At 32.9% G+C, this 26,198-nt stretch overlaps 1 protein-coding gene and 1 long non-coding RNA gene across 4 annotated transcripts; both read right to left on the bottom strand.

Annotated features, from left to right (window-relative positions):
• On the bottom strand, positions 505–1,463 carry LOC109710924. 3 transcript variants are annotated; one of them, XR_002216477.1, is made up of 4 exons: positions 1,423–1,463; positions 1,095–1,161; positions 931–998; positions 505–815 (listed from the first exon to the last, which is right to left on the bottom strand). It is a non-coding gene; the product is annotated as an uncharacterized LOC109710924 (long non-coding RNA). The 3 variants fall into 3 exon arrangements; XR_002216475.1 differs by lacking the exon at positions 1,423–1,463 and having other exon boundaries at positions 1,095–1,414; XR_002216476.1 differs by lacking the exon at positions 1,423–1,463 and having other exon boundaries at positions 505–812; positions 1,095–1,414.
• On the bottom strand, positions 14,811–20,695 carry LOC109711069. Its single transcript, XM_020233965.1, has 5 exons — positions 20,540–20,695; positions 17,212–17,356; positions 16,651–17,127; positions 16,483–16,573; positions 14,811–15,300 (listed from the first exon to the last, which is right to left on the bottom strand). The coding sequence occupies exons 1-5, from the start codon at positions 20,688–20,690 to the stop codon at positions 15,214–15,216; spliced, it is 951 nt and encodes a 316-aa protein (XP_020089554.1). The 5' UTR covers positions 20,691–20,695; the 3' UTR covers positions 14,811–15,213.

The raw sequence follows: 26,198 nt of genomic DNA, 5'->3' as shown, positions 1-26,198 counted from the left end.
GCATAAGTGTGTAAGTAACTACTGTACACTGTAACTGGTAATCATTCATTACTGTCCAATTTCCTTTAGCACTTTCCTTTCATTCACAGGGATCTACTCAAGGTAGTCCAGCTTGCGCCGCGCCTAATGGCCCCGTGGTAGTATACACTCCCCACGGCAATCCACTTCGGCACCCAATCCCGCACGGGCGAGCAACTGTCGCGTAGGCCAACTCCGGAGTGCCGGCTTGTAGGGAGCTACCCTCACAAGCGTGTGCGAATGAGCACGATGGCAAGCAAGCAAGGTCCACAGTCCAACATGTCTCAATTATCATGTTTAGTTCACAATATTCTCGTTCTCGATCCTTTGATCGATATTTCAGTATCACAAATATTAACAACAACTAGAATCCACTAGTTTAGTAAGCATACAGGGGTAATGCTAATTTACATATGGCATTAGAATCTTTCCACTATCATGGAGGCATAAAGCATGTCATTGTTCTCTACTTTAAAGTTCAGAGAATGTCATAAAAATGTCATTGTTCTCTAGTGTCTAGGAACATACTAGAAACATATCAACTAGTCAACATAAACATGAATACTTTATGCATGTATGTTCTCTACTTAATAGAGATTCCATTTCAAATAAGCTAACGTTAAGGTGACGCATTTCAAGTCCCTATTAATCATATAAGCATAGGCTAGACCACTTCTAGAATACATATAGAACATAGGGGAGCTTCACTTGCTCTGGTTAGGTCCGACCCACCTCGTACTCAGCTTAAATCAGCCACAAGATGTCCCAAGAATCAGTTCAACGAAGTCCTAAGCCTGCTGAAAGCAAACATCAACATCGCGTCAAAATGACGACCGAAATGTCCGATTTCGGCCTAATTTGCACTTAGTACAAAGTAACCCCTTAAATCCTTATTTGGGGCTCGTATAATACCTCAAGTGTAACCTCCAAGAGCCCTCACAAGTCAGTCGAAGACAATCCAGGGTTCGATCGCAAGCTCGCTGCGAACAACGTCAAAACGGCATCAAAATCATTATATATAGCAAATATCGTCGGAATCTTGCAATTTCAGCTTCCTAACTGAATTTCTTACTTACCTCAGAGTAGAACACCTTCTAAACTAGCCTCCTAGATCACCAAATAAGCTCCACATGGTTCAAAAACCTGCTGCGAAGACACAATGCCCAAATTGCATCAATTCGATAGAATAACCCGCGTATAGTCCGAAATAGCTTCGTAATTAGCGAAACATCTCTACTAAGCTTCAAAGAAACTTATCCCAGGTCTAAGGAGCTCAATTCACAGCTAAATAATCCAACTTTAATTGCTGAAATCTCAGATTAAAGCAACTAGAAGCAACAACTCCAAAACTATACATAACTCGTCTAATAATTGCCGAAAAAATGGAAAACGTGAGCCGATTACCTTCTCAAGCTTGCAGCGAGCTCCTTACTGGTCCAGGGCTGCAAAAATCCCTCCAAAACACTCTCTTGCACGTGCACAAAGGTGCTGCGACGCTCGCAACCAGCGAAGAACGCGCGCGGCGACGAAAACGAGCGAAATCGGCGAATTCGATGTAGAGAGAGAAAAACCCTAGAGAGAGAGAGAGAAGAAGGGAAAAGAAGCTTTCTCAGAGCTCTTGCATACTCCACTGAAGTCCCAGAGTCGTGCTGGGATCAAATAGGTAGGGATCAAGTGTGAAATTACCAAAATACCCAAGCTGCCACGATTCTGCATTGTGTACCGGTACACCATAATGGCTGTACCGGTACACCAAGCAGAAAATGCTGAGTTTCGCCCGAGCAATGCACTTTCTTGTTTCCGACATTCCGATCACTCTCAAACTTATGTGTAAACATCTTTAAACCCTTTTGAACATGTGGGAGGGTTCCAAAGATCATTCCTCACTCGAACTTCGCAATTTGCTGAAGTTCAGTATACTATAATGCAATAAGTTCAGAAATCGCTTCGACGACGCACTTTCTTGTATCCAAAAGTCTAATAGCTCTCAAAATTGGCCCAAAACACCTTTACAAACAATAAAACCTGTGGGTACAAGCCACTTCTCAACCCCACTTCCCAACTTCACAATTTTTGCAAAGTTCAGGATACTACAGGGGGAGATATTGACACAAAAATATTTACACTTCGGTTTGATATGGCTTGAATATATATAGGCTATAGTTATATATTTTTATGTATTTTATATTTATATTTACAATTATACATACAATTTTTTACTTTTGAATTTTGGCCCAACCCAAATATAAAGCGGCCCATTTATTTGCCGAATTTTAACTATTATATCAAAGATCTAATATTTATAATTTTAGGGTTCTATTTCATACCAAAAAAAATCTTTGAATTAATCAATTCGAGATTTCAGATTTGAATTATAAATAATTCCAGCTATATACGAGCTAGCTCGGGCTGGCAAACTAATCGCGCTAATAAGCCGAAAACAAGTTAGCGCGTTAAACTACGATCTGGTTATGAGGTACATTTCTCCAGCTCGTCACGAGCTCAGGGCCAATACGAGACAACCGCCAATAATTTCTAGCCGACCTCGTGTTGGCAACAACTCGTGTTGGCACCAATTCGCTCATGTTCAACTCGTTGACCGTTTTTAATATAAAATTTATATACTATATATGATTGTACAGATAGTATTATTGACACAAAATGAACATAAAACAAAAATGGAGCTCTTATTGGCGTCTCGAAGAATTAGACTGCGTTTGGTTCAGGTATAAATAAGAACTGCTAGTTTCAGGGATAGGTATAAGTTCAGGTATAAGCAGAAAAACTAGACCAATTTTGCGTTTGGATGAAAATTGAGTTGTGGTCCTAGAAATAAGGTAAATAGTGTTCGGATGGTTAGATTGGAACTAGAGGAATAAGAGTTATAATTTGAAATTAAAATTATATTATGTAATTAGTTAACATCAAAATATTACATAAAAATAAATAAGAAATTAATTATTAATAATTAATTATAAATAATTATTATTATTAATAATTATTAATAATTAATTACAAATAATAAATTAATAATATTGAATATCTAATTAATAATAATAATTATTATCTAATTATTAATAATTAATTATAAATAATAAATAAATTAATTATTTAATTATTAAAGTAATAAATAATGATTTAAATATATTAATTAGATTAATTAATAATTTGCTGTTATTAAAATTAAATTTCGATTTTAATTAACCTTGTTCCAATTAAGGAACAAGCTTGTTCCAGAAAATAGGTGGAACAACACTTCCAGTCTTATACCAGCTTGTTCCAGATTCTCGGAAACTACTGTTCCCGAGAACCAAACATACCGTTTGGAAACAAAAATAGGAACAAGAGCTTATTCCCCCCTTGTTTCCGAATCAAACGCTACCTTAGGGTTTCTTGAAGCACTATGCTTTATTCAATCAAACCACCTCTCCCAAATTTCTTTTTCGTGTTTGACGCAAAAAAAACAAAAAAGAAGAAAAAAAACTATCACGTGATGTCACAACAAAGATGTGAGGACACGTGTGTGCTCTAAATTACGTGAATTATGTCAATTTTGTATTAATGAGGGAGAAACCCGTTGAATACAGGTCGGATATTTGACGAAATTATATTTTTATTTATATTTTTTTTTAAATGTAAATTCGAATGTGGATATATTTCGAATGCTAGGTTTTCATTACTATATTCGCTGAAAAACATAGTTGAATAAGATCGAATATTATTAATTCGGATAATAATATATATTAATATACATGTTTGAATATGAACTAGAATTAGCAATAATATAACAAAAATTTTACATTCGTATTTTTATATACCTAAATTTTATTGAATAATATTTAAAAATTAACAAATATATATATAATTTGACATGGAACTCACAAAATAAATGAAAAATACAATAAACCACCGTATTTTCCCACAAAAAGCAATCAAATTCTAATCAATATTTTCAATTCTAAATTTATAATTATAATATAATCTTAAATTTAAATTTAAATATATATTTAAATTTGTATAATTATTGTGAAATTTAAAAAATAATTTGAGGTGTGAGAATCAAATCCCACACCTCTCACATATGAGAGCTCTTTACTATCTAAGCCACGCCACTTTTTTTCTTTTTCTTTTCTCACAATATATGAACTAATAACATATGTTATTTTTCAGATATCCAAATCCGAATCCGAATTCCAAAAATTTACAAACATAATATCCGAATTCAAATTCAAATTCAAATTCGACCAGATACATAATTTTGATATATGTATTCACATCCGATCGAATCTGGTGTTGGATGCGATCGGAGTTTATCCTAATCACTTTTGCCCCAGTATTTACTGAACAAATAAAAGAGGAGATAGTAGAAAAATAGTTAGGAATATATGAGGGGACTTATTATTAGTTTTAACACTATATTATTAAAAAAATAATTTACAGAAAAAAAATAGTAGGCTAAATTATAAAAAACTTTCTTGTAAATACTCACTTTTTCACTTTCCTTTTCTGATTTTTAAAAACTTATATTATGTCCTCTTAAAATTTCAGAAATATTTTCAGAAAGGTACATTATTAATGGAGAGAGCAAAGTAACCAAATTACCCTTCCTTCTTCTATAAAGAAAAAATAATTTTTTAATATATTTCTGTTATTTTAAAGGACATTTTTGGTATAAATTATAAGAAATTGACAGAGTAGTGATGGAACCTGACAGAAGGGGCTAAATACAACAACTTGAAATATTGAGGGGCTAAAATATATATTTTTGAAAGTTAAGGGAGCAAGTGAAAAAATGTGTATTTATAACTGGGTTTTCAGTAATTTATCCAAAATAGACAGTAAATTCAATAAATTTATAATTTTAATTAGAACTGTTTGTCTGTTTGGTAACTATCATTACCCAATGCAAGTATTCCAAATTTCCCTTGGGAAAAAAAAAAAAAAAATCCATTTGCAAAACAAGAATACTCAAGAGAGAAAAATCTCTTTTTTCTGTAAGTCGCGGAGCCATGCAAAAAAATATAAAAGTCGAGCTGTAGACAAAATTATAAAATTACTGAATCATCAATAACATTTGAAAAACTTTAGAAAGTATTTTGAAAAAATAGAATAGCAATATTTTATGTTATCCAAAAGATCGATATGTTACAAAATGAGCATAAAAATATATGGGTAAACTTCAAATACCCTCCCTGTGGTTTCACACTTTCTCACTTTAGTACTCTGTAGTTTAAAGTGTATCAAGTTAGCCCCTGTGGTTTCGCACTTTCTCACTCTAGTACCTTGTGGTTTAAAGTGTATTAAGTTAGTACACTGTGGTTTCATTTTTCTCTTTTTATTATGGATTTCACTATTTTTTTTTTATTAAATCAGTGACAAAGTTAAAACTAAAAGGTACTAAAGTGAATATTCGATAAAACCTAGGTAGGATATTTGAAGTTTTTTGTATATAATTTAACGAAATATTAGCGGAGAAAAAAAAAATCAGTGACAAAGATAAAACTAAAAAGTACTAAAGTAAATATTTGATAAACCTAGGTAGATATCTGAAGTTTTTTTTATATAATTTAATAAAATATTAACAGAGGAGTCAACGAAAAAAGAAAAATAAAACCACATGGTATTAAATTGATGCACTTTAAACCACAGAATACTATAGTGAGAAAGTGCGAAACCACAAGGTACTAAATTAATACACTTTAAACCACAGGGTACTAAAGTGCAAATATGCGAAACTACAGGGGTGGTATTTGAAGTTTTCCCAAAATATAATATAATATTAGAATATAATGCGAAAATTTAGTTCGTTAAATGTTGAAGGTGTGATTAAATCACGATGCCATGGAACGGAAAAATTTAGAATTAGTTCTGACACTATGTTATCTGAAAGATCGATTTAATTAAAAGAAGTGTAGGTATATTTTTAACAGTGACAAATTGGAAATGTTACCGATTCAATATTAGTTTGATCAATGATTCGATCACTTCTCCAATTGCTTTAACCAAATTTTTCTTTATTTTTTTAAAATTATTGAAAGTCTCTAGTGCAGATGAAAAAGGGTTTGATGGCTGATATGGTATGCAAGATCTCAAATCCGAAGCATAATTGTTTTATATTTTTAACTAAATTTATTTCTAAAAAGGTAAAGCGGATAGTGCACTACCTTGCGCTCTCTAAGAAAGAGAAAAAAAATCCTTCAATTGGATTAAAGATGGGTTCATAATCCAACTAGTTCAATCGGACTGATTCAAATGATTTTTGAAATATTAAATTTTGACATATTGGAAATTTTTAAGCAAGCAAGCTTATAGAGATTCCTAATTTCAAAAATAGAATTTTGAAACTTTTTATTTCCACGTATACAGTGAGATCTGTCGGATCGTTGGCGCTAACTATTAATCTCAAAAGTTCGAGCTGTTAGAAATACGCAACCAATTCACTTAAAACGTACAGATACAGTACTCACGGGTCTCGATTGTAACTCGGCCCAACCAGCCTAACGTCATTTCGAACATGACTCGGCACACCCAGTCTCACGCCATTTTGAACATGACTCAGCCCAATATGGTCTCCCGCCACAGGGCAAAATACTGGCTCATTTAAGCCAACAAGATCAACTGCTTATGAGTAAACAATAAACTATTTTATAGTAATTAAAAGAAGTAAACAATTCGCCATTTTTATAAGCCCATCCCTAGACAGTTTTTGGTATGTGGTTGAAAAACAAATAAAGTGGTTGAATGATTTGCGACATTTAGGGGCTGTTTGGTTGCACGCATTTACAACTGCAGTGCAGTTGCAAATGCGTGCAGCCTCAATTCCTTTGTTTGGTTTAGTGTAGTTAAGTTCAACTGCTGCAGTTCCAACTACACAAGAAGGTCCAAATGCTGCAGTTGGAACTACATCCAAATTGGCCGTAGTTCCAATTGCAGCAGTTGGTGAGGAATAGGATCACCCACAAATTAACAATAATAAATAAATAAATAAATAAATATCTAAATAAATAAATAATATATATAGGTAAATAAAAATATTTGTAAATAAACTCATACTAATAAAATTTTTTAGACAATACAAGTTTTGTGCAAAAAATTAAATTTTTTAAATTTATTTTATTTAAAATATAAATATAGTTTTTTTAAAAAAAATTTATAGAATGTGATCGTGTATGTTAATTTAATAAGTTTNAGTAAATTTAAATGATTAATAAATTTATACAATTATTTTATGTTTAGTGAAGGTAATTTCACCACTCTATCTGAAAAGATGACAAAATTCACAAATACAACTATCAGCTTATATTATATCTGGCATTAGATTGATCAATCTAATTACCAAAGGCATTAGATTGATGAAAAAAATCAAAGGCAGTAGTTCCTTATATTACCAAACAGAAGAAATGTAACTGCAGTAGTTGTAACTGTGTAAAACCAAACAGACTAGGTGTAGTTACAACTGCAGCATTTGCAACTGCATGTATTTTCAACTACACTGTTTTTACAACTACGTCCAACCAAACAGCCCCTTAGAGGGTGTCGTTCACTGCTTTTCCTATTTTTCGCTTACATGACCTAATTTAATTTAAGCCCTATTTATAAGACTAAATTGGACGTTTAGTTCTCAAACTATGAGGGACGCGATATTTTATGTTCTCAAACTTTAATTTATTATAAATTCTGGCTTGAATATTTAAAATTGTTATAATTAAGTTCTACAATATAATTTAATTAACAAAGTATCGATATGTTTGCTGATATGGAAGTGATGTAATAGTGTCGTGATTAAAGATGCAATAAAAATTAAGATATCACAAGTTTTTACATCGGTGATTCGTTAATATTTAGTCACTTAAGTTGGGTTGTGGGACTTGATTATAATAATTCGAAAAGTTCGAGCCAAAAATTATAATAAAACTTAAAATTTGATGACCGAAGTGTCACGCGCCTTATAGTTTGAGGACCAAACGTGTAATATATTTTTTATAATTTTTTTAAAACTTTTTCTACTAATTATTGCTTTAAAAATAGAAAGAAGAAGAGAGTAGGATGTTAATGTGTATTGGTATTCGAAATTTTATCCAAATCCAAACTCGAAACAGAAGTATTTACACTTTGCTAAACGGATATAGTTTGGAATAGGGAAAACTTCAAATACCCCCCTTGTGGTTTCACTTTTTCTCACTTTAGTATCCTGTGGTTTAAAGTGTATCAAGTTAGTACCCTGTGATTTTGCACTTTTTTATTTTAGTACCCTGTGGTTTAAAGTGTATCAAGTTAGTACCCTGTGGTTTCGTACTTTCTCACTTTAGTACCCTGTGGTTTAAAGTGTATCAAGTTAGTACCCTGTGGTTTCGCACTTTCTCACTTTAGTACCCCGTGGTTTCGCACTTTCTCACTTTAGTACCATGTGGTTTAAAAACCACAGGGTACTAACTTGATACAAAAATAAAACTATAGGGCACTAACTTGATACACTTTAAACCATAGGGTACTAAAATGAGAAAGTGCGAAACCATATGGTACTAACTTGATACACTTTAAACCATAGGGTACTAAAATGAAAATGTGCGAAACCACAGGGAGGTTTTTTAAAATTTTTCCTTTTGAATATGGTTATAAAAAATAAAAATTGACGAATTTAGATTCAAAGTATGAATTTTGTCTATGCTCGACAAGAACCAGAATCTGAACCTGATCCAAGTACATATTGATTTTAAAATTAATATATATATATATATATATATATATGTTTGATGTTATATTTGAATTTATATTTTAAAAATTAAGATTTAATATAATATATTTTGAAATATCGTAAAGAGAAATAATTGCTTCGATTTCGAAACGAGTTCAGATTCGTGTTTCGAATTTTTTGTCAAGCTTCTTGTGAACATTACTTTTAGGGGCAAATACTTATATATAACCTTGAAAAGTTTCCAACTTCCTAATTGACCCATCTTAAAAGACTAATATTAAAAATATTTTTTTTACGTTCCAACCTATTTTAAATATACATCTAGAGTTAAATTGTTAATGAACTGTTAGCAATAGCAGTTATCTCTGTAAAATTACTATTTTGCCCATATACTCTTCTACGATCACCGACGTTTTTTATTTGCCCTTAAATTAGGAGCACAAAAAATATTTTAATTTTTTGTCTTTTCAAACATACCCTTTTGTCATCACCAATATTTCTTATTTGCCTTAAGTAAGGGACAAAAGAGATATTTTGATTTTTTTTAACTCTGGTAGATATTTAATTCATATTAGGCTTCGTTTGGAATTGCGGGGAGATTGCGTTACGTGCGGTGAGAAAGTACGATGGAAAATATACTATTTGTTTCCGTAAGTAATATTGAGTTCCGCATATCGCGATGAGTCGGATCGGTTACGATATATTTTCTGCGGTTCCACCGGAGAACGCAGAAGCATATCCATCCCTATATGCTTTTTCCTCAACTCCATTTTATCTAATAGCATTAGATAGATCTCAATACCAAATTAAGCTTTAATGGATGGTAACTCTAGAAATATTTTGGAATAACAAAGAAACATATGAGAAATATATTGAAAAAAAAAAATAAATTAAATATTTTTGAAGTTTTGAGGGGTATATAAGTAATTATCCTTTATTTTTAACATCATTAGATTACGAAAATAAAAAAAAAAAAAAAAAAAAGGGTTTCTTGAACAACATGCTTTGTTGGATCAACCACCAAACCCGGAGTTTCTTTTTTTACGTGTTTGACGCATAAATGCTATCACATGATGTCATGCTGCTTTTTTGTTTTTGGGTAAACTTCAATTTGGCCCCTCTGGTTTAGCTAATTTGACTTGGCCACCCTAGAGCTCAAGATCAAGATGTAACGCTTAACTCTTATGTGGTTTAGTACATTTTTCACTTTGGTATTCTATGGCTTCAAATAGTTATACCTAAGTATCCTACTGTTAGGACCGGCGATCCAAGTCACGAGCCCGACTTGTGTTCGGTCCGTCCGAAATGAGTTCGAGATTGATCGCTAGTTTAATAAACGAGTCAAACACGAACAGAGTTACATCATCAGTTACATATATTAGAATACCTAAAAATATATTATTTTCGTTTTTGGTTCAATACAGAAATAACCCAATTATATCAATAAAATTATCATAATACTTTATAAAAGAGTATTTTAGTTTTTTTAAATCAACTTTTTCCGAAAAATAATTTACCAAGGGAGGGAGTGGGTTCTTATTAATTTTTAAAAATTTCTTCAAATATCCTCAAATTTTTAGGATTTACTAAAAAAATTTAGAATGTAGAACGTATTTTGGTAATTTCAGAATAAAATTTAAAAATTTTGAATAGTAGTCTAGGTAAATAATCAACCAAAAGCCTGAAATAGTGTAGCAAACACGCTACACTATTCAATCACTAGCGTAGAAGCAATACCCCTCACATTTCCTACTCAACAACCAACCATTAATTCCCTTCTTATATTCTAAACCCTAATCCTATCTTTTTCCTCTATTTTGTCCACACTCTCTATACAAATGTCCACAAATTTAGACACTAATTCTTGATGGGTAAACATCTCTTTGAAGCTAAACTTAATGAGGATTCATTATTGCCTGCACCAGTTGCATTCGTATCTCCCGCGCATCGCATCCTATCTGATGCAGGGGATTCTGAATTCGAATCTTAATTCTCTCCCATCTAATTCAAGTTCATGTCTTGGACTCTATTTTTTGAGTAAACAGTTGTTCCTTATATCTGCAATTAGATCATCTCACTGTATGTTTTAATCTTATACGTCCGGTAATTGTAGATAGGGTTGGTAAGTAGTTTTCATTGCAACATAATAACATAGTCCAAATACGATCAAACACAGCACGAAAATTACTAGGTCAGATATGGGCATACCTAATCCAAAAATGATATAGCGTGACATGACAAAATACGGACGAGTAAATTTAAGGTCGTATTTAGGCTTCGTTTGGGATTGCTCAGAGATTGCGTTACGTGCGGTGAGAAAATACGATGAAAAAAATATATTGTTTGTGTTCGTACGTAATATTGCGTTTCGTATATTGCAATTAGTCGATTAATATATAATTTCTGCGGTCTCACCGGGGAACACAGAAACGTATCCTCATATACTCTTACCCTAAAAATAGATCTCAATATCAAACTAAGCCTTAGTCGAGCAGATGATCGACTAATAAGATGCGGTGCACAGAATGTACAGATGCATTGGGTGTAGGCAATAATCTTTTCAAACCCTACACCAAAATTCCTGGCCCCTTTCCCCATCTAGGATTCCCCAGTGGGTCCCACATCATATGCCACGTGGCAACGAGTTAGTTATACCCTTGCAATTATATCTTTTATTTATTATTTATTATTAATTATTAATAATAATTAGTATAACAACAACAATAGCACTTGTTATTATTAGTAGTGGCTCATTAACCCATTTTTCAGCCTCTCCACTTCTCTTATTGTTAGAGCAACAAAATTAATGAGGCTCTCCTCCTCCCTTCACTCCCCAATAGTTCCACATTTCTCGGCTCGCGGACCGCCGCGACGGAGAACCGTAAAGATCCACCGCGACGGTGTCCGCCGCTGCATCGGAGTTCGCGCGGCGACGCGCGACGATCGGACGGACGAAAATGACGGTCCCGACGGTCGGCTCGTGGACTCCGACCTGCCCGCGCTTCGGCAGCGGATAAGGGAGGTCGGGTCCAAGGATAAGGGGGGGATCGTGCTCCCCCTCAGCAATCGGGTCATCAGTGTGGGGACACAGTACCGCCGCGCGATCTTCGAGTCGGAGGCATGCCAGGTGCGGGCCGCGGTGCGGCTCGACCCGGCTTCGGCGCCGCCGACGTCGGAGAAGGGCCGCGACCGCCGCCGGCCCCCGCCCCGCCTCGAGATCGGCGTCACCGTGACGGTCTCGGTTTCCGTGCCGGTGCCGGTGCTGGTGATCATGCTGTACGTGGTGGACGTGGCCCAGGGGGTGCTCGATCTCATGCACCACCAAGACACTAATGAGGAGGATTGCTAATTAAGCATTAATTAATTAACTAATTACGTAATTTAATTAATTCAAAAAAATTGTGTAGATATATATATTGTAATTATCTAAGAAATTATTTAGATGCGAAGTATCGCAAACTCATGTAAATTTAAGTTCAATTGCTTTGAATAAACAATTTACAGTGTAGGATCATTTTAAATTTTTTTAAATTTAATTACAAGGTTTCCTTTTTATGTAGGCCCTTAATATTACCTTCTTTTTTTTTAATGCGCAGTCTCGAAATTCTTTTATTCTGATTTGAATTTTTTTATTTAGTAGTTAAATTTGAATTCCATTCAATTAAATAGTGATTCTGTCAAATTTTATGGCTCACCACTGCTTTTCAATTTAAGAAATTGTGAATTTATTTAATAGTTTTTATCGATTTAAAAAAAAAAATTACATGAAATAGTGTTGGAAGGGAGGATGGATTGTTCGCGGATGTAAATGGATCCGGATTGGTAAAGCTCCTGGCCTGACCCGCTACCAATCTGGCGGTGAGTGGGAGCGAAAAATAAGGAAAAAATTAAAAGTTTATTCATCTCGAATACATCCGAATCTGCTAAGAAAATGAAGCGTGAGGCAGAAAACTCTTTTCTTCCTTTAGTTCGCAGTGTGATCTGTAAAAAAATTCGCTAAAAGTTTGCTCATGTCTCGACCTGTAACCCATGTCGCCTTCGGATCTGCTTCATTTGCATCACTACTTGCTATCGTTGCATTCATGGTATTTATTCGATAATAAAAAAAATAAAAAATTAAAACATTTTTTTTCCTTTCCATGTTTTTTTACTTTTTTTGGCAAGTCCACAATTTAATGAGAATATATTACAAACTAACTAATTATGATGCCAAACTAGGTCTAAATATTTTATTAATAGAAGAGGACAAATAGCTAATAAATCAATTAATTTTAATAATGTTTATAGGATAAAGAAGAGCAGCAATTTCACTTAAAACTCTAAAACATTACAATCTCTAAGATAACCTTTTTTTTTGTTTTTCTCTTTTGCATGAACCACAAAGGTAACTCTTGTGTGTAAAATAATTCTTATGAACAACATGAAAGATGATTTATCAACTTAGAAATTAGAATTAGAGCGCGCTTATTTGGTATTGGACCCTTTAACACTATTATATTTAAAAACATTGAAGCAACAGCATATTAAGATGTGTCTTAAGCTTCGTTTGGGATTTGGGATTGCGACCAAATTGTATTACGTGCGGTCAGAAAGACTTCGTTTGTGATTGCTGAAAGATTACGTTACGTGCAGTGAGAAAGTACGTTGAAAAAATACCATATTTATTTCCGTACGTAATATTACATTCCGCATATCACGATAAGTGAGAACACAGAAATATATTCCTATATGTTTTTACCCTATCTTCATTTTATCAAATAGCGTTAGATGCAAACTAAGCCAAAGTATAATGGAAAAATAATTTATTTGTTTCCGTACATAATATTATATTTCACATATCGTGATAAGTCGGTTATAATATATTTTCTACGGTCCCACCGAAAAACGTAGAAACATATCCCTATACATTTTAATCCTAACTCTATTGTATAGAACATAATGATTCAATTATGATATAATTTTTACAGTTGTAATGAAACACAGAAAATCATAATTAGTCTGAAACCAAACATGCCCTTAATCCAATTGGCCGAAGAAGCACTAACAACTATTGAAAAAAAAATCTAACATTTTTATTTGTCAAACATCTAACTTTTCTTCTGTTTATAAAAATAAAAAAAAAGCCCAAACAGAAAAGTAAATTTTTTATAAAGAGGAAAAACTTTAAATAATACACCTATGGTTTCATACTTTCTCACTTTAGTATTCTATAGTTTAAATTGTATCACCTTCATACCATATGATTCTATTTTTCTCCTTTTGTTATCATTTTTACTATTTTTTTGTTAAATCAGTGACAAAGTTAAAACTAAAAGATACTTATGTGAATATTTGATAAACAATAGATGGGATATCTGAAATTTTTTGTATATGATTTAGCGAAAAATTAATGATAGCGCTGACGAAAAAAAAAAAAAAAAAAACAAAACTATAGGGTACTAAATTAATACACTTTAAACCACATGATACTAATAAAAAACTACAAAACTACATGGTGGTATTTGAAGTTTACCCCAAAAAAAATTGTTATGATCATCCAAATCCTAAGCCAATTCAAATACCTAGTATCTTCTAAATAGATTAAAACTACTATTAGCAAATTAGAAAGAAAAGGTTTTATTTGGCATTTAATCATATATTAGTTCTCCCTAATTCATCAGTGTCACTTTTACTGTCCCTTCCATTTCTCTTTTTTCCCCTGTTTTTTAATCTTTTATGAAAAAAAAAAAGGTGTCTCTCCCACCTCAAGCATAGTTGAGGTAGACAAACTAACATCCCTAACTATTGTAGAATATAATTATTTTTTATTTTCGTAATTTGGTTTGTTAGGGTTTCAAAATTTGGAAACCAAATTAATCAAATCAACCGAATTTCTAATAATTTAATATAATATTAATCTTAAACTATGAATATACTTATCTAAGATGTAGTCAAATAATTACAGAGTTTAGCAACAAGTATAGCAGCAAATGTCACAAATTGTTGAACCGAGAATCCACTTTTTACAATATAATCACAACTTCAGAATAATAATAATAATAATAATAAGTAAGCTTAATCAACATCTAAACTTCGATACACTCGTAAAATAAGCACATTTTTGTTTCCAAAACTAAATTTCATTAATCTAATCAACAATCACAGCAAAACCTTGTTATTTGCGATATATAGTTAATTCGGTATGTCACACATGTTTCCATTTCTCAAACATGCGAAAAGCGAGCACGATGTAACCCAGATATATAGTTAATTTGGTATGTCACACATGTTTCCATTTCTCAAACACGCGAAAAGCGAGCGCGATGTAACGCAGAAACGGAACACCGATCTGAAAAGCGCAGTGTTATGAGTTCCAGGTTACAATAGAGAAGAAGTAGCAGGGAACTTCATCTCTTTGTAAGGATTTAAGTTGGCTCCTGGATCTCCAATAGTTTATATTGAGGGAATTAGGGTTTAGTTTGTTGTTCAAAAAAGCGCGCACCTTAGTTAGTGATAACTTTTCATGCTCCATATTTTGGTGCCTTCCAGAGCTTAAAAGCCACCTCGTGAAGAAACCGGTCAGCTAGGATAGCGAGATTTACGCCGTACTGCAAAAAGAGAGAAATTACACACTTTATTAGCGAAAAACATAAAATAAAATCATTATACCAAACACACACTAAGAGAGAGAAATGCAGCAATTGAGAGATCCGGAATCATCGGAAAAATGCTCGCAAGTGGATGGAAAACTGTTTTCAGGGAAAGAAGTTTCCATGGAAAACACTCTTTTCCACAGTATTTGTTTTCCGAAAAAAATTCAGAAAACGGAAGCACTACTTCCCCGTGAAATCGGAAAAAATAACTTTCTAGAAAAACTACTTTTCCTAGGAACCAAATGGACAGAAACTATTTTTCCCGCCAAAAAATTGTTTTCTAGGATATTTTCTAGGAAACCAAACACCCCCTTAGCGATGCTTTAAATGCACGGAATCGACAAAATGGATGCTAGAAATATTTGTTTCTCAACCAAAAGAGAAGTTTTCGAAATATTTGAGATTGACTAAGATCACATATTCACATTCGATGTCATTCGACTGAAAAGTTACTACCTGAAAACCATTAAGTCATCTAGTTTTTCTTGTGAATTGCTTGCAGCATCTGCACTATTTGAATTCGTCCTTTTTTTTTGGTCGGATTCACAATAAAAGGACAAGTTCGAAATGCAACGGGATCCCCACTCAATTTTAAGTCACTGAAATAGACCCCTTGACTATTATTTTCTCGATAAGATGGTCGAGTTTATCCAGAGGTCTAAGAGAGTATTTAACTGGCTAGGGTTAATTCCTTGGTAGCCCCAGAACTTATATAAAAGATTCATTTTGCACCGTATTCTTTTAAAACGAACTTAATGCCACCTGTACTTCTATATAGATATCAAATTGGCCCATTTTGTCATCTGATGTTAAATCTAAATATCAGGAAAACAATTTTTAAACACAAGTATTCACTAAAGACACAAATTAAAGCTTACCATTTAACAAAGCACATAGTTAAAGTTTTCACAACAAATCCAAATATTCTTTTCAGGTGGAAAGGAACTTTCTGACGCCAAAAAATGTTACTTTAATCTGACACATTATTAGAAGTTCAGAAGGCATTAATTTCACTTTTATGGAATAGGGGCCATAGTGAAACTTCGGCAAAAATTCAGGTGCTACTAGTGCGAGTAACCGAAATAAGATATTATAATAGTAATTCATTCGAGGTGATGGAGAACAAAAAATTCATACTTTTGTAAATTCTTCAAAGGAAAATGTCATGGCCGTATCCTTGCGGGTGACTCCGTCTTGCCACTGAGCAATTAGCATCGGATGGTGATGCCTACAAAAATAAGCATTAGTAAAATATATAAGAGCGCACCAACATGTTACATTTCCGAAGCTTTAATATAACAGCACCTTACGTCCTCCAATGGTTTCCCCCCTTTCATTGCGTAACTCTGACGCGGGCGAAGAAGAGATAAGTCAGAATTAGTTTCAGGGTTTGAAATTAAGGAGAACTTCTCGTCACTCTCAGAAACAGTTCCGTAGCTCAAAATGACGGAAAAATGTAGACGAGAAGCTACATTAGATCCAGGTTGAACCGCTTCCATAATTCCACCGACCAATTTGTCGAGCCGATCAGCATTGGTTTTGATAACCATTTTTCCCTTCTGGGTTTTCGTGCTCTCACTAGTAATGTGTAGCAAAACTAAATCATACTCAGAATTCTCTGAAATATCTGATCCTGAGAACCCTAAAAGCCTTAGTAACATGTCGGCGGAATCTGATTGCGAGAGGAAGTCATCGGTTTTGAGAACAGTTAAACCGATATTTGATGCAAAAGACTTAACGCTATCACTGTTCGTACAAATGGCAGCTCGCAGGCCCATGAATCTGAAGTTGAACAAAAAGTTAGATCGACAAATTAAAAAAAAAATGAGAAGTTTGAATCACTCGGGCTATAGCTACTTAATGAACCTCTCTGACATTGTTGGGATAGATGACTCCTTTGGGTTAGCAACAGTGTCCGTTTGATCATTCTGTTTATTTTGAAAATAGAAATCGTACACATCCAGTAACTGCGCCAATTCTCTAACCACTCGGTCATTTTCAGATTCTTGAACTGAAGAAAAATCAGAACAATATGAAGAAAAAGAGAGTAATATTAAATTTCAGCACCCAAAAAAAAAAGTATTAACTACATGGGCTAAATCAGATATCTAATTAGTAGCTACAGTAAAAGATTTAAAAGAAAACAAATAAATGCCCTTAAATATATAACTCAGCGAAATGAAATATAGATCATCTCAATGCAGGTTATAATTTATCTTGAACACGAAATCAGCTGTAGTCACGACAAATTCCTCTAGAAGGATTTCTTCGACATGCTTTTTAATAAGGTATAGAGGTAGGCAAGGAAGAGTGAAGAGCCGAAACATCATTCACGTTACATGAAAGAAGTGCGTTACAAAATTTGATACTCAGCTTGCATGACAGCAAAATGCACAATTAGAATTTTTCAGATTAACAGGATTCATATTAAGGAGCATTTGGTTTGTGATATCCTGGCAGGGTTATGGGGAATCCTGTAGAAATCTTTTTAGATTACTGCGCTTAGTTCATCCTGCATGTAATCCTATCAGTAATGTAGGATTACTAACAATGCAGGATAAAGAAATACATTAATTATCTTTATGCTAACTAATAATTAATTTAGCTTAAAAGGATTCAGACTGTGCTTAAAAAATTATTGATTGTCTTGCTAAATAATGCATATTCTTAAGACAAATGTCGTATAAATTCAGTAGAGAAAAGTCCTTTATACTGATTGCGTGAAATTGAAGTCCAAAAATTGAATGCTAGAATCAGGATGAGGGATCGGCAATTTCGGAGCACTGTAAAGTGGAAAATTCCTTACAAAGTACAAACTTTTATCCTTTCAAAGGCTACATATATGATGTTGATTTTCGAAGGCTAAATGTACAAATAGGAAATTCATAAGGACATATAAGCATAAGAACAAGTAAAATGGGAATGATGTTGTGATAATATAAAGTCGTTTGAGGACTGAATCAATAGAATTTTCTTTTTCTTCGTCTTTACTGTTTAATACTAGAAAAATAGTTGAAATAAATAAAACACTTAAGCCTCGTTTGGCATCATTGCCCTTTTTTTCATTTTTTTCTAAACATAATTTCTGCAGAAAGATGGTGGATTGCTTGCAATTCTTGCAGGTGTCTGTTTGACAACAAAAACAAAAACTTGAAAGCAACGTTCTTCTTTCTTTGCTTCCAAAATCTTTTTAAACAAAGTTGCCATCCATCACTTGGCCAGAATGCACCGCAAGCTAACCAACAGCGACAACAAGAGGAAAGTGCCCGTGCCAATATTTCAAATTATATACCATTAGTGTTTTTAAAAAAACAAAATAACGGCAACCACACCAAGCGAGACCTTAACTAACGCTTTGCACAAGTACCTAGATACCAAAACGTCATTGAGTATCTGAATCCAAAACCTAGACACTGTGTACCTATGTATAGTGTATAGCTAGAATAAATAGATATATAGATATAGGTATAACTATAGCTATCGACGTTAAAAAAATCTCATTTTAATGTCTAAATAAATGTCACTCGCCAAAATCTAGGCACTAGAACAATGTATATCTAGGTATAGTACATTTTGAGTTATCTAATTATTTAAACATAATCTATTGGGAATTTTTAAAAACTAGTTCACGGGTAGAGTAAATCTAGGCTTACCCACCCAATCCAAAATTTTCTGTTAACTGGTGGGTAACCCGTTACCCGGTACAGTAGAGCATCCTTCTACCTTGGAAAACTAGGGTAAAATTTTGGGTTAGACTCTGTTAGACCCGTTTAGTGTAAATGTTAGACCTTTACCATAGCCGAAACCAACCCAACTCTACCCATATCTGCTAAACTCACTATATTGATCTATTCAGATGCAAAATAAGGCAAGACCCTCCATTTCCTGGTCACGTATCGAGCATGAGTTATTTTCGAAAGGAAAGCCCCAACTTATTGCAACAAAAGAGGCTCTACGCATTAAAGAGTAGTCACTCGAACATTTGCCTTAAGCTCAATTTAACATGATACTCCAATTGTTCTTAAATAAAGTAACTCTGGCAGCAAGTAGCTTCACAGTAAAGTTGGTTTTTGTTAGAAAGATAACATATCTGCAGCCATGGTAAATTAGCATCATTTAAAAGCAAATCCCCCCAAGCAAAATCATCATGATCTAAGTTTGATAGCCACAACAAGATTGAGTAAATGGTCGGGCGATTTTGCAGAAAAGGGCAACTTAATCCTGCTCATGAAACTTAATAGATTCTTTATGTTTTTTCTGCAGAAGTAGAACTTACATTACTCTCCTAATCCAGATCACAACCATCTTACCTTGAAAATTGAAGTTTGAAAATTAGCAAGTAATCCTATTTTTGCCAGAAGATCAAGCATTCAACTCCCAAAAGGAGCTTCTTCACAAAGCCAAAACGAAGAGCTAATTGTTTTATTTGTTATTTATTAATCGGTATTACGCAATGGTTGGAGTATCTTCTAAAAGGCACATCCGACCATCGCACAGTCAGATAATCACTTATTACTCAGTTTATGAACAAATTGGAGACTCTTGGCACAACCAAAAAGGAGAATCTGCAGCAGAAGAACTATATTTAGAACTACCTACAAACCAAATGACCAAAATTTTGCCATTCAATCCGTAAATTACACCAAAAATGAACAACATAGAGACCCACTAAGCAAGCAAAATGGAAAATTTGCAGCAAATCACAAATGATCAAACCTGTACCACTATCAACCCAAAGGAATGATACTTATCACTACTCACAAGCCCAAGAAACAAAATTTCACCACATAATCCACAAATTACAGCCAAAATTAAAAAAACAGCAAAAAAAAAAAAAAAGGAGAGTAGGAAATAAACCTAAATTTAAAAGGAAAAGAGGGTGTGGGGTTACACATTACAATTGATCAAAATTCTACCCAAAATTGCACCATATAATCCACAAATTACCTAAAAAACTAGCGAAAAGAATAGCAGGAAATGAAGAAAATAAAAGGGAAAGAGTGAGATGGGGAACACATTACACGGATTAGATAGATATAACTATTCCAACAAAAAGGATCGATTTTTAGCAATATCCACAAACCAGAAACCAAAAATTCACCGTTTAATCCGCGAATTGCATCAAAATATAGCGAATTAAGCAGGGATTGAAGAGAGAAAAAAAAAAAAAAATTAGAGAAGAGGAAACGGGCACCTCGGGGAGGGGGAGGGGGAGGGGTTCGCAGGGCGAGGAAACCACAAGAGGCGAGGGAGGCGAAGGAGTGGAGGTGGGCGTGGGTTGGGGAGAGGAGCGAGGCGTAACCATCGCCGTAGAGCACGAGGGCACGGCTCGGCTTATCCGCCATTTGCTACCTTAAAAAAAAAAAAAAAAAAAAAAAAAAAGAAAGAGAAAAAGAGAAAGAGGGAGAGGTGAAGCATAATACTACAGTGTTGGTACCGGGAAGAGTAGGATGTCACACGAAACCCGGATCCGAACGGATCAGATTTATCTGATGCCAAACGAATATGTTTTCGAATATAAATATCAAAAATAAAAATTCGACGAACATGAATTTAAATATAAATTTTAACTATACCCAATCCAAACTAGAACCCAAAATTATTTTATATTATCTATAAACCTATATGAAACCTCAATATCTTTTGCCACGTGACAAGCTATGCTTAATTCTCATTACCTCTTCTTAAACCAAACCTTTTATTCTACAAAGTAATTAGTAACTTAAACAAATAAAAATCTCTAAATTAATGCATATTTAATTTGATTGTTTTTCTTTTCATGAGAGCTTCATTCTCATAACCTCTCCTTAAACCAAACCCTTTATTCTCATAAGAATCCAACGTTTTCATATATATATATAAAGTACCTTTCATCGCCCTGTTTGCTACTTCCCCTTTTGCCCTAATTGCAAGAGCAATTCACACTTATTAAGGCATAAAGAAGAACAAAGAGGGCATAAAGAAGAATAAAGAGAGCGCTGAAGAAGGGACAGATAAGTAGCTTGAAGCAAACAAATAGATAATGACTTTCTTATCAATTTATGTCAATAGTGTTCCTCTAAAATTAAAGAAATTAAACATCCAATGGAGATAAGTAAAATGGAACCGCCTTTGAAGAATTGGGAACATAATGGCGCACAATTTTACAAAAACCATTCCATAACAGAAGTGGCTACTAAAAAAATACACTTGACATAACTCTCCATTTTTCTGCATGTAAGAACCTGCCGCCAATAAGAGTTTTCTAGGGAACTTCTGCAATAATTCTTGCACCACTCAGCACACTGAAGCTAGGGAATCTTTAAAAAAAAAAAAAAAAAAAAAAAAAAAAAAAAAAAAACTAGCAGAGTGAACAGACTTACATGCATGTGCAACAAAAAGAACTCAAACAGATTCTGGCACGAAGAAAACTTTATAAGACCATCATATATCATTATGATGCCAGATGTAAAAAGAGAGCATAATAATTACTGGTATGAGGAGTCCGAAGAGGATGGATTATTGTTTTCGATTACATCAAGTAATCTCGCTATAAAGCACGTGTTAATTAAATTTTATATTGTACTGAGAAGTTAAGAGCGAATAAGATCGGAGTCAAAAAAAAAAAAAAAAAAAAAAAAAATTTGATAAATACATAAAATAAACAAAGGGATGTAGAGGAGGGGATTTCAAGTGTTAGGGTTTTTTTTTTTTTTTTTTTTTTTTTTTTTTTTTTTTTGAGCAAACAGATAGGTTCTTGAAGCAGCAGAACTCCCGAACGCTATGTTTCACGTGCATCATGTACGAATTATTCTCTCTAATTATTATAATAATCGAGATGGCATTTGCACGAATAACAAAATTAGTCAGACTCATATTAAAAAGAAACTAGAAAATCAAAAATTATTTAAGAATTAACAAAATGTGCNTCTTTTTTCTCATGGATACAGGAGAACCCAGTTCTTGACACAAAGGGAAAGAAGGATCTCAGATCAGGGAAAACAGAAAAAAAGAAAAAAAAAAAGAAAAAAAAAAGAGAGTCCACTATATCATAGCGGACTCATCTCCCTCACAATGAAATGCCATGCAAGGCCTAAAGTTATTAGTGTTTTTTTTCCCTTTTTTTTTCTTTTTTTTTTTTTTGAGCAAACAGATAGGTTCTTGAAGCAGCAGAACTCCCGCTATGTTTCACGTGCATCATGTACGAATTATTCTATTTCTCTTAATCTTGCCACGTGGCGGCATGATATTTCTTAGGTTGAACCGAACCGGAATGACATTTGTTTGGTTGAACCGAATCGGATTTATTGGGTGTGTGCACAAATCCGAAGTGGCTCAAGTACTTCATGTATTTCCTTCTTTTTTTATTTAAACCGAATCGGATTGTTTAGTGTAGGTGCCAACCCAAACCGATTCTTTATATATTTAAATTAATGCATATTTAATTTAGATATGAATTTTAACTATATCCAATCCAAACTAGAACCCAAATTTATTTTATATTATATAACATAAACTTCAAATACCACTTATGTTGTTTCGTACTTTTTTACTTTAGTATTATGTAGTTTAAGGGGTATCAATTTAGTATATCTTGTGGTTTCAATTTTTTTCTTTTCGTCAGCCACTCCGTTAACTTTTCATTAAATTATATACAAAAAACTTTAAATATCCTGCCTATAATTTATCGAATATTTATTTTAGTACTCTTTAGTTTTAACTTTGTCACTGATTTAACGAAAAAAATTAGTAAAGTTGATAACAAAAAGAAAAAAATAAAACCACAGAATACAGAAGTGATATACTTTAAATCACAAAATATTAAAGTGAGAAAGTGCAAAACCATAAGAGTGGTATTTGAAAATTTTCTTATTATATATAATATGTATATAAAAATTTGATGTTATATTTGAATTTATATTTTAAAAATTAAGATTTAATATAATATATTTTGAAATATTGAAAAGATAAATAATTGTTTCGAGTTCGGGTTTCGAATTTTTTGGTCGGGTTCGGATTTGGATAATGATTTTTAAAATCTATCGGGTTAAGAATTGGATTTGGGTTTCGGGTTCGGAGTCGGATTCGGATTTTTAAAAATTCGCCACAAATCCAACCTGTTGACATCTCTAGGGAAAAGAGTATTTTACACTACCTAATTAAATGATAAAAAATATTTTTTTTTTTGATTAAACAGGGATATACCCTATTTGGTAATGATAAAAAATAATTAAAAATAATAATTTGATAGAAATTTTCTATGAGCTTATTATCATGGGATTCATTTTACTTTTTTTTTTATTAAACCAGTACTTCTTAATAAAATTATTAAATTTTATCTAAACTAATAAATTTGTTAGATTTGCTAACAGTGGAGTAATATAGAGATTAGAAAGAAAACACTGCTTAGTAATATGTATGAGAAAAAAAACAGTACAATATAGAAAAATAAAAATAAATTTAAAATACTGTGTAGAGATGGATAAAATATAATAATATGATAATATTTTTGACTAAAAAATATAATATAGATGCTAGACTACTATTCTATCGGTAGCACGGAGCGCTCCGTGCTACCAAGTTGTTTTCGATGATGCGGCTTCCAAATCGACGATCGGCTCCGTTAGACTTGATCTACACTATTGAAAGTATTTAGAAACTAAATTTCATAATTTTTCGATATCATTTACCTATCAAACAAGTAGTCTAAAATTGAACGGCTGAAAATAAAAATCTCATAAAAAATGATGATAAAAGATTTAAATTCAAGATCAAATATACTGATCTTACTCTAAATAGTGAAAAGAATTTTCTATAAAATTTTCATCGCATTTGGATTGTTTTACACCGTTAAACTCACAAACACACCACATCGACCATTAAAATTGTCAATTTTGAGATCTTTTGATCACTAGTCAAATGATATCGAAAAAATCTGAAATTTAGTTTTCAAATACTTTCAAATGTAGATCAAGTTTAACGGAGCTGATCGTCGATTTGGAAGCCGCATCATCGAAAACAACTTGGTAGCACGGAGCGCTCCGTGCTACCGATAGCATAGTAGCCGGACTCTAATATAGCAAATAAAAATAATACAAAAGTAAAATATAGTAAAGTGTAATTCAAATTTTTTTCCCCCCAACGTACATGATATATCTTCATTGCTTCAATTTTTTTTGGCTCAAATATAGAAAACTCCCTGCACTTTACCCCTTGTATTAATTACCCTATGCATAAGAGAAAATATTGCATTAAATATCTTACTATATTTTGTACTCTCAAATAGGCTAGTTATTTGGGATAGACTTTAGCAATAAAATTTTGTAAAAATAAATATAAAGACAAAGTTACCTATAAATAATGTAATAGAATGATATATACGAAATAGATTGCTCAATAAGCTATCAGAGTGAGGCTGATATGCTTCCGAAAGGACAGAGCCCTCCGTGTTTTTAAGTCATTTTCGATATTGAGACTTTCGAATCGACAATCGGCTCCATTAGACTTGATCTAGAGTATTTGAAGCATCTAGAAAATAAATTTTGTGATTTTTCGATATCATTTGCCTTGTGATCAAAGGAAATCAAAATCAATGGCTAAAAATAAAAATTTTACAAAATGTGATGATATGACATTAAAATTTCAGATCAAAGATATTGATCTTGTTTTATATAATATAAAAAATTTTCTATCAAAATTTCACATGATTTAGATATTTCTATATCGTTAAACTTGCAAACGGCTCATTACGGCTATTAAAATTATTGATTTTGAACCCATTCGATCATTAGACAAATTATAACGAAAAATCATAAAATTTATTTTCTAAATACTTCAAATACTCTAGATCAAGTCTAATGGAGCCGATCGTCGATTCGAAAGTCTCAATATCAAAAACGACTTGAAAGCATAGAAAAAGATTTCCGTGTTTTCAGAAGCATACCCGCCTCACTCATCAACTAAGATAATAATAGCAAAATAAAGGATACCATTTATATATTTTTTGAGTTGCAAATTAGATATATATTGAGATATGAAATAATGTGATCCGTCAATATCAACTAGTTTTAATGATGATTTATTGTCTAATTTGTTAATTTCTAAATTTTTTTGAAATTTTTTTGAATCTATTTGAGATGGTGACAAAATGTAAAATGATAATACAATTTTTAATAAGAAGGATGGTTGAGATTGAGTCTAAAGTGCAAGAAGACATTTTATAATTTAGTCATTCTTTTATGTGTATAAGGATAGTTGAGATATAGAAGAAAAAAAAACTTGAGTGGAGAGCTCCAACAATATCTCGTTGAAAAGCCTCAATCCGTCATTACGTGATACTTTTATTTCTATCCAAGAGTTATAATTCCTTCCTCTAAAATTTAAAACTTAAACTTTAAACATTAAAAAAAATATCCAACGAACTATTGGATGGTGACAAAATTAACACATGGGATGAGACCGGAATAAAGACTTCTCAATAAAACATTGTAGGAAAGCTCCCCACTTAGGGACACAAATGGGGCGGATTTGGGGGCGGAAGAGGTCTCCCAATTCCAGTTTTGTTTCTTGTAAGGTCAGAGCGGATTCGAAGCGAATTAACTTTAATCATATTTTTAGCCCTCACTTACCGCTTCATTCGAAGTGGATCAGAGTGAGAGTGAGTTTTTAATGGACTTTTGGTGGATCTAAGCTGATCAAAAAAAGAAAAAGGTCATTCAACTCCGGCAGATGAAAGCGGATTCAGAATAGATTATATTATTCCATATTTTTTGCTCTTAATTACCATCTCATTCGAAACGGAGCGAAATGGGAGGTTCACTAATCCGAATCCATTAACATCACTATCTTCACTCCAATTTTATCCATGGATCAAA

The sequence above is a fragment of the Ananas comosus genome, linkage group 5 (assembly GCF_001540865.1).
Source record: "Ananas comosus cultivar F153 linkage group 5, ASM154086v1, whole genome shotgun sequence".
Classification (NCBI taxonomy): Eukaryota; Viridiplantae; Streptophyta; class Magnoliopsida; order Poales; family Bromeliaceae; genus Ananas; species Ananas comosus.
Note: the sequence above shows the minus strand (reverse complement) of the source record. Positions and strands in the feature narration are given on the sequence as shown.